Genomic DNA, 10,126 nt, shown 5'->3' on the forward strand with positions numbered 1-10,126 from the left:
GAGGATGTGCAATAGCCCTTTAAGAAGGGCACACATATTTTAACCTTAATGGTTATGTTATGAAGAATTTATATGTACTTAAGATTTTTATGGTATAGCTCTCTGGTATTACAAGCCCAGAGAAACACTTTCAGAACATATCCTTTTGTGAAATAATGGAATGTTCTAGGGTGTTTATAGCCTTTAGTGGGCCAAGATTAAACATAAGGCATTCTGGCTTGAAATTAACTCTTTAAGGAATCTAATAAAAAAAATCTGTTTAGTCATAAGAAATGGTTTCTAAGCCCATAGAGAAATATTTTTATCAATATAGAGCTATGTTTTATTTGAAACAACATTTAATTGAAGGAAATAAAAATATATATATATTCTCTGGCTCCATTTAACTATAAACATTAAAAAGATAACTACACACTATTCTAAAGATGAGTCTCAGACAATGAAATGTAAAACTCCCTCACAGGGAGAAGAATCATTGAAATTAAAATTGCTTTAATGCTTGAATATAAAAGATGGTACTAAAACAAAAAGCAAAGAAACAGAACCACCAATTCTGCTAAGACACAGGCTGAAAGTGAACTGTTTAAACTTTTGTTGTTGTTGTTTTAACAGTGAGGACTTCCTAGTTACTAAAAACATACCTACAACAAAGAAAGTGTAACTATATTCTATGTTACAAAATTCTAACAGCCAAGTTTGAAAAAAATAATTCTGTAAATTACAGTATTTAAAATATACATTTCATTCTCGCTAGAAAATTAGTTCATTTTCTAGAGAATATTTTAATAAAAATTTCAACATGTGGGTTATCTGGCTCAAAATATCAGGACTCTTATGTATACCTGGGCCAGGCAGTTACAATAAACATGCAAGGAGAGCTTGGTGTTCGAAATAGGACATGAAGGGGACTGAAGACTGCTGGCCTCGGCTAAAGGCATCAAAAAACAAAAACAGAAAACTTTAAAACACTCTGAGCCAAACGATGTTTAAGAGCCATATGCAGCCTCCCAAGCTGCCAGATTGTAGCTCAGATAACTAGGAAAATAGTAGCCAAGACAAAGCTCTACCAAAAAAGTCAGTAGATGCCAATAAATTCTCACACTCATAGAGCGAATAAAATAGAATGATTTTTCACGAACATGCTTCAGTTAGTAATCTTTACTTATACAATTTGAGGTATAAATGAATACAAAAGCAACCCATCAAGTGTGTTGATTAACATCTTCCATATGTCCTTAGAATCTAGATGTTTCTACCTCGAAGTAGCAAAGGGAGAATCCTAATTCTGACTGCCCAATGGTCTCAGGCACACAGAGAACCAGTCCATCTGAGGCTCACCAGCAACCAAAGGCCTCTTAACTCAGAAGAGGTCAAGTGATTCCTGGGCCCTAAATGTGATCTGGGCACACATCCTGTGAACTCTTGCAATATTGGGACTGGCCTGTCATAAGCATGTTAATTTACTGAGAACTTGATGAAAAGCAGTGTCTATTAAAACGCATTTGTAATCTATTTTATTTATCATTAAATATAGAAGGAAAAAAGTACAAGGGGAGGAGATGACAGAGAAACAAAGTAAGAAACTCACAGGCAAGGCATATTGTCCCAGACCACCAGGACCTTACCCTGGGAAGGAAGTGAAGCTATCCATTATTTCCCAAAAAAGTGAGCAACATCAGAAAGAGGTTCCAGTTACTTGAGAGACAAGTTCCTGGGTATTCATATAAGATGACTGCAGGATGAGATACTACTAACTTCCTTTCCTACTAAAAATTCCAGAGAAACTCAGAAAAGGGGGCTACTGTTCTGCCAACTGATCTAGAAATCTATGCAGTAATTTTTTTAATATAGAGTCTGATTTGTTTGGTATTCCTTAAACATGTATATTACATAATCACTTGTTAATATTTTCCACACTATCTCCTTAGGATAAGCTATTAATATGGTGTTCAAAGACAGAAGCAAATGTTTGTAATGCATCGTTTAAACATACAGACCTCCATGTTTTATAATAAGTTCTACTGACATTTGATTCAATACCCAACAATACCAAAACATAAAAGTTTCTCGTTCTATGCCAAAAAAACTTAAACTTGGATTCTTTAACTGAAAAGAATTCAGCTTATTTTTAGTTTGCCTCTTTTGATATAGACAAATCACTCATTACTAATAGTTACTAAATGAAGTAAAATATGGATGAATCCTTGTTATATTTAATATAGTACACGATCTATTCAGCAACAATTATTGACAATATACTATGTGCCAAACACTATATATATTTTTTTTTAATGAGAGAGAGAGACAGAGAGAGAGCACATGAGAGGGGGGAGGGTCAGAGGGAGAAGCAGACTCCCTGCTGAGCAGGGAGCCCGATGTGGGACTCGATCCCGGGACTCCAGGATCATGACCCGAGCCGAAGGCAGTCGCTCCACCAACTGAGCCACCCAGGCGCCCCGCCAAACACTATATTAAGGGCTTTACATAGATCATTTCACCAATTCACTTAAACTTCTTCAAAAAGTATGTGGTAGACACTGTTATAATATCCAGTTTCAGCTTAATTAAACAAGGCTCAATTACAAAAGACAATAGAACTCAAACCCAGGTTTAAGTTTACCCTCTCTCTTTCCCAATTATGCTTAATTGTATATACAAAGAAAGTACACTTTCACAAGCAGTAAAGAATTCTAGGAGATTTCTAGGTCTTATAAAAACAATAATTTATGGGGCGCCTGGGTGGCTCAGTTGGTTAGGTGACTGCCTTCGGCTCAGGTCATGATCCTGGAGTCCCGGGATCGAGTCCCGCATCGGGCTCCCTGCTCAGCATGGAGTCTGCTTCTCCCTCTGACCCTCCCCCTCTCATGCTCTCTCTCTATCTCATTCTCTCTCTCAAATAAAGTCTTTAAAAAAAATCAAAACAATAATTTATAATAAAGAAAAGCTACCTAGTCTATATAGTTTAATATATTTGTCCAATTCTCTTCCTGAAAGATCTGCAAGTCTATTTATCATTTTTAAAAGGTAAGTTCCATCATGAATGTTTCATATATTCAAACTCAAAAATCATGAACAGTGCTCTTAACTCTGCTAGAATTTTTACTAGAGGAAAAGCCAAACAGAATCCTGAAATCCATGAAAGGTATAGATAAAGGAAATTCAAGATTTTAAGAGAATTCCATCACAGAGAGTTCTTTCAAAAGAAGTATGAAAACAAAGTTAAGGATCGGTTTCATAGCTTGTTGTACGACCAGATGTAAAATCTCTGACCTTTACTGAGGATGCCAATGCACAGAGGAATAGATTACTTTTTTCCATATAATGTGAAAGTAGTATAGAATGGACATCATTTGAACTAACCTAAAATCCAAACTGGAAAATCCTACTTTGGCTGTGATCCAATTGACCTAACCAAGTATCTCATAAAACAGAGAACAACATCCTAATATTAAAATGCTTAAATTATAACTCTATTGTATATTTATCTTTACTGAATTTATTGAAAGATGCTCTTTAATATGTCCCTTGCTAATGAAATTTTCCATCATTCCTTTAATCAGCAATGATTGCGCCTCGCATAAACCTCATTGGCTACGATACTGCCACTGTGCAAAGCTCCCATCATTCCTTTAAATAAGACTTTGAGACCTTGTATTACCAAATGCCTCCTCTAAAATAAATACTGTTTAAATACTCCTTAAAAACTGAACTTCCAAAACAAAGTAAATTGTATACAATTGTTTAGCATAAGAAAGTCAACAGCACAACTTCAGAAAATAATATTTTCTATTGCTAGGGGAAAAAGGTAGAAATGATTTCCTTCATATAGATTGTGAAGTCAGTGATACCCTAGTATGAGTCTAAACTCAAATGTATTTTGAAAATTTAATGAAAATACTGTGATCATGAAGTTACATCTTGTAAGGTTTGGAATCCCTTGGTTTGTCTGTTCTTTTATGTCAGTTTATGGTAAGATCTAAGACTCCACTCATATTAATACAGAGTGTGCACATCTATGAGAATTCCCCTCACTTTAATCAGAACAAAAGCCTATAATGAAAATAAATACTAAATCAATTCTTCTGCATGTAGGTTACTGAGCATATTTTACTCTCTTGGAACATAAATGAGTACACAACTAGGTGAAGACTTGAAGAGAAGGATTTAAACAAAAGGTTAAAACTTTCTATGTGATGTTAAGGCAATATAGTACCAAATAAAACATAATAAATTTCCATCTTTATTTTTAAATATGGTTAATTTTGTTTACTTAGCCACACAGAGCCAATGTCTCCAAAATAATATCTTCATATAAACAACCTAATGTGTTTTCTGTACTATTTTTTTTTGTGTTTTCTGTACTATTTATTTTTTGCCTTGCAGTTAGTTTTATATTAAATAGAGAAACACAAATATGTTTGTTATTCTAAAATACCTATTTTTAACTATAATGTTCTTGCATAAATTTTTATTCTATAGGGTAGTCATAGTTTAACAAAAGACAAATTACTATTTTATTATCAAAAGGAATGAGGTATATAATAATTTTAAATCTGCATAATACATACTCCAAATAAATGGTTACTGATAATTTTTACTTTCTGTAATAGATAGAAGAAATATTCCCCCAAAGTGTAAATACTACAAAGTATAAAAAACAAAACAAAATTAACTAAAGTGGGATTACACTTCCAAAAGAAGAATGATTAGGACTGTGTAATCTTGAGGTATCATGACTTTACAAGGGACATATTTTCATTTTTCTTCTGTACCAGGAGACATGAAAAATTTGAAAAGATAAATAAATGAGTTACGTTATAATTTACAAATGTGTGCAATGGATAGCTGAAGTGTATCAAACCCCAAACACTTGAAAACCAAACTTCTGAAAAGTGCAATACACTATTTAAATGTTAAATCCAATTTTTACTAAGATTATCTTTTAGGAAAACTATTTTAAATAAAATTGTATTTCATTTCAAAACAAATTTCTGAAGGAAAAAAAAATCCCAGAGTGTTTCATAAAACTATCACAATAAAAGAACAGTTCGTAACTCAGATTATGTAAGTAATGGCTGCTTTTCAGGAAATGGAATAAGAGAAGACAGAGACCAATTTTAAGCAATCAATCATAATTTAAATAGTTACTTAACATCTTCATAACTACTTCTGTTTTCCCAGGTAACTAATTCCCTTTATTTTGTAAATAAATCTATCATAAATGATACATTATGAGTTAATTCTTCCTATGCTTTAAAAAAATAACATGCTAAATTTCCAAATGAAAATCTTCCAAGAAACTTTAGATTTTAACTATTTGGAAACAAAGAGATGCACTTATATACCTAACCAAAACAACAACAGCAACAACTAACCAAGTACCAAATGTTAAAAGCAACAACCCAAGAGAATACAATTAGTCCTCTTGTTAGAGACAGGAAATGGATAAGCATGTATATAAACACCAATAAAGCAAACAGAGGGGAAATAGCATCTTCCAGAGACGTGACTGGATAAACGGGCTGCTGCTTAAAGCTAAGGGTCATGCTAATAAAAAAAACCTCCAACAGGCCTCAGTTTTGTGAAGAAAGTTACCTCCCACAATCACCCTTGTGTCCATACCTGGTTGCTTCTATCATTTTCAAGCAAATAAAAAGATGTTGAGAGAATAAACAAAATCACTGCCCCAGGCTATAAATTTGCACGCACCTGTAATATGTGAACATTTTCATCACAGACTATCTTACCTCGTAAGACCAGACGCACTGAGTCCCACCAAAGCGTCGAACACATCTTCCTACTTCAACGTCCTCATGAGTTGTGTACATTTCTCTGAGGCATTCACCAATATGTGGCACCATTCTCCTGAGAACCTCTCGACTGAAGATCATGCCAGGTCCTCCCATACAGAAGTTCTCTCCAGGCTCCAGCCCCAATTTTCCAAGTTCTTCAATATTCCCCAGGCCAGTCTGACCCAGGTAGAGAGGTTTACTGCTATTCAGTGATCGAAGAAACTCTTCTAACTTATCACCTACAAAGAGAAAGGCAACAATCACTCCTCTTGCTAATTTCGTAATTATTTAGAACATACAAAGTAAGGGAAAGACCTTCCAACATTGGGTGCAAACTCCCCCAAAGTCATAATACAACTGAAAGGAAGAAAAACCTCTCTGAATATTCTATTGTTTTAAAACTACTAATTTTCAGTTACTAATTAAATCATAATAAAATGTTATCAACCTTCTAGTCAAGATCACTGAAAAGCCTTAAGAAGTCTAACAATCATTAGACTTTTTTTTGTAAAAGGTGAGATAATAAGGAGAATAATGACAAATTTATTAGCATGTTTGAAGTAATGATAACATTTTCAGAAAATAAGTTATATTTAGCATTGATTGGCAGACTGTTGATACTCAATAAATATTTTTCCTGATAATTTAGTTGTGTTTTGTCCTTAACTAAACTTCACATTACTAAACAGTCACATACAACCCAAAAGTTGAGAAAGAGAGGATATTAAAGTCGTCTTGGAATTTAACTTTAGAAAGCACCTTTTCAGAAAAAAATAAATATTTCTTAAAAAATTAAGTAACTGGTTTCCTGATAGTACGTGAGTTCATCAAGAAAAACGATTTAAAGGTAAAATTCTGTAGCTAAAAGAGTATGAACACATTAGATATTCTACAAAGTGATACAGTGAGGTAGTCACCTTCTTTATATTCCCAGTCAGAATCTTTACTATCATTGTTTTGATGAGCTGGGCAGCTGCAGTCATTTATCTTGATCCCATGCCTTGCCCCTTGGATCTCAACGAGTTTCGGCTGACTATTATTGGGTTCTTAATACAAAATGCATATTCATTCTTAATAGAAATGGGAAGACTATAGCACTTCAATGTGCTGAACGACAGTCTTTCAATGCATTAAGAGAAATGACAGAAATAGATGCTATTAATGCATTTTAGAAATTCTCTGCAAAGTGTGGCAAACTTCTGCGAGGAAACCTTTGTGATTTTAGTGAGACACAGAAGACAAAGGGACTATAAGATAAGCGATCACTTACAGGTATAGATATCTATACATTTTCAATCTAAAGATAGTGTATTCATCAGATATGCAATCATCTATTTTTGTATCGAATTATCAATGGAATGATTTCACTCTACCTAACCACTCTAACCCCAAGAAATCTCTAGTTATTACTCTACACTCACTCCCTGAGCCAAAATGGGACGGATCTTGTTTGTTTCTCCTTGAATCAGGTGAAAGACTACCTGCATCAGGAGAAAGCAACGAGGCTACAAGGAGAGAGGTATACACTAGGAAGAGCTGCCCCCCTTTGACCAATCCGTCTCCATATCCGCGACGGGCGGGACTGGAAAGATTTACTCCCGCTCTTAGGAACTTTTCTCTGCTGAGTTTAGAAATCTCTGGCCAGAGCCACCCACACTCAGGGTGAAGGACCGCGCCTCTTTTAAAACTGACAAAGTTTTCTCCTGCTGTGGCTGCGCGTGGTTTTGGGAAGGACTTCCAGGCTCTGCTTATCGCCGCAGCCACCAAAATAGACTGGAAAGGATCCACACTAGTGTCTACAGCTTGGAGCTCCTGGGGTCTGGATAATTCAGGGCGCTGTCCCCTTCTTCTCCACCACCAATTCCTAAAAATACACTCATCCGCTCCGGGTTTTACAGAGGTGTGACGGGCGGGGCGTTAAGGGCCGACCTGATGCTGCAACACTAGTGGCTGGAAGGAGGTGAGCGCTGGAGCGGTGTGGGGGTGCTCAAGGACTCCCAGTGCGTGGTGGGTCGTGAGAGAGGGAAGGAAACGCACAGGGAACTGTACGGAACAGCGAAAATGTTTCCTCAATCTCACCAGTTCCGAAACTGCGTTAGATCCAATTACAACAAAACGATTGTGGAAGAAAGCTAGAACAACCCATCTCCAGACCGGCTCTCGCCCGCTTCCTCGGTCTTCCCTTCCTTCCCTGAGGACACGCCCCTCTGGATAGATGTGGGAAACTACCACCACCTGGGGCTTTCAGAGCAGGGCAGAGTAGGAATAGCCTTCAGTTAAGCCTCAAGCCCCTTTCCTCGCCGTTCCCACACAGTAAAGAGTAGGGGCAAGCTCTGGGCGGAAACGAGAACAGCAAGAGTGAGGAAGGAGAATAAAGCCGGTCAGGTGTGAGGAGGGTCCAGACCGCAGGAGAAGAGGAGGAGCGGACTAGGAGTGGTGGGCGGATGCTAAGGGTGGGGACGGCGGGGTGGGGGCTGCAGAAGCCCTGAGCAAGTGCTGGCAGAGAAGCAGAGAGGGGCTGGGCAGGGATTAGGGCTAGTTGCAGAGAAGGCGGGGGGTGGGGGGCAGGAGCAGGGGTGGGCAGGCAGGACAGCCGGCGCTGGGAGGTCACCTTTGATGTAGACGTCGTCGTCGGCGCGCATAAACCACTCATACTTGTCCAGGTAGTGGTCGTGCATGTACTTGATCATCATGAAGGACTTTTTCTGGGGAGGGTAGGAGTCGTCCACCCCCGGTAGCGCGATGACAGGCAGGGGTGGCGGGGGCTGGCTTATCCCGGCGTTGGGGGACTGCTGACTGGAAAAAAACTCCACGCGGCCGGGGATGAAGCGCGCCCAGGTCCGCTGCGCCGCTAGCGCGCGGCTGCCCAGGTACTTCTGCGCGGTCATCACTCCCACGTACAGGAAATCCCGGGGTCGGGAGCTCGGGGCGGCGGCGCCCCCGTCCCCGCTGCCGTTGTGGCTGCTCCCCGGCCGGCCGCTTCTGCGCTGCCCAACCGCGCCCCCGTCCTCCTCCTCGGGCTCCCCTTCTGCCACGGGGGCGCCTGGCAGCCCCGTTGCGCCTTCGGGCTCGCGTCCTCGTCGCCGCTGCTGCAGCGGGGGTGGCTGTTGCCAGGGGCTGCTCCGAAAACTGGTTACCCCGGGCGCTGCCTCTGCCAGCGGCGGCGGCCCCTGGAGCTCCTGGCGCGCGGGGGGCGGCGACTGCTCCAGCCGCGGCCGGGGCTGAGGTTCGGGGAGCGGCTGCTGCGCGCCAGCGCCGGGGCCAGCGGCCGAGCGGCCGTAGTAGGAGCAGAGGCTGGAGCCGCGTCTCTTCCTCTCGCTCAGCTCGGCCACTCTAGGGGCGATGAGCCAGGACGCGGCGGTGAAGCCTAGCACCAGCCCCAGTGCCACGCTCATCCATGGGCGGCGGGAGCGCACGGCCATCGCGACTGCCCCCGGCGCGGACGCTAGCTGAGCGGCTGTGGCGCTGCGCGCGGGTCCCTCGGCTCACACCCGCCCCTCCTCCGCCTCAGCGCCCCCAGCCCGGGCCGCTGCCCGCCGCCGAGGCGCCGACGCCGGCTCCGGGTCAGAGCGCTCCGGGCGCCTGGCCCACTGCGGGTTGCAGCTGCCGGCCGCGCTCCCCGCTCCGCTCTGGGTCCTCGCTCCGAGCGAGGGTCGGGAGTGAAACTTCTCCCGGCGGTGGCGGCGGCAGCAGCGAGAGGAGCTGCAGGAGGAGGAGGAGGTGGAGCGGCAGCGGCGGCAACGCGTCCGCTCCTAGGCTGCCACCCTGTCACTGGCGCGCCTGGTCCCTCCCTCCTCCCTCCTTCCCGAGCCCCCGCCCTCGCTCTCCGCCTCCCGCTCCCCCCGCCGCCCGGCTCGGGACTGGCCCCGAGGAGGAGCCACAAGCAGCCCCGCTGCCAGCCCGGGAGAAGCGCGAGCCGCGCTATTTCCCCGTCACCCGCCCTTGGACGCCCCCCGTCCGCGCCTGGGTCCAGAGCCGGCCTCCTCTCCGGAAGGAAACGATCCCGGTCGGGCCGCCTCCGGCTTCCAGCGCCGACGCCCCCTCGTCCCTCCTCCCACGGCCCTAGCTCTCCGTCCCATTTCCCGTCCCGTCCCGCCCCTCTGCCGGCCTCGCAACCCCCGCGTCCGCGGGCTCCGCTGCCCTCCTCCCGGCGCGTCGGCTCCACTGACCTCATCGGCGGAGCTCGGGTCCCCGAGCCCCCGGCAGGCGCCCGCAACTCCTGCCCCGCTCGCCTTCCCCGGCCCACAGCCGGTTACGTCCCGGCGTGACCCTTCCCCACTCTGCCCCGCCCAGGTCCGGGCGCGCTCCGCTCTTCTCGTTTGCGGTGCTCTTCG

At 43.2% G+C, this 10,126-nt stretch overlaps 1 protein-coding gene and 1 non-coding gene across 2 annotated transcripts in view; both read right to left on the reverse strand.

Moving 5' to 3' along the window:
• The window catches only part of CHSY3 (chondroitin sulfate synthase 3), a 223,870-nt gene extending 214,124 nt beyond the window's left edge, over positions 1–9,746 (reverse strand). Inside the window, exons 1-2 of the mRNA XM_006727871.3 lie at positions 8,404–9,746; positions 5,748–6,031 (exon numbers count right to left, since the gene is read on the reverse strand). Of these exons, the coding sequence (XP_006727934.2) occupies positions 5,748–6,031; positions 8,404–9,214 (1,095 nt within the window). The 5' untranslated portion in view covers positions 9,215–9,746. The remainder of the gene's footprint in view (positions 1–5,747; positions 6,032–8,403) is intronic.
• LOC115943029 (U4 spliceosomal RNA) lies at positions 3,477–3,617 on the reverse strand. The gene has a single exon (XR_004077623.2). It is a non-coding gene; the product is annotated as a U4 spliceosomal RNA (small nuclear RNA).
• Positions 9,747–10,126: the final 380 nt, after the last annotated feature.

This window comes from Leptonychotes weddellii, chromosome 7, assembly GCF_054177405.1.
Source record: "Leptonychotes weddellii isolate Sample4059 chromosome 7, ASM5417740v2, whole genome shotgun sequence".
NCBI classification, from domain to species: Eukaryota; Metazoa; Chordata; class Mammalia; order Carnivora; family Phocidae; genus Leptonychotes; species Leptonychotes weddellii.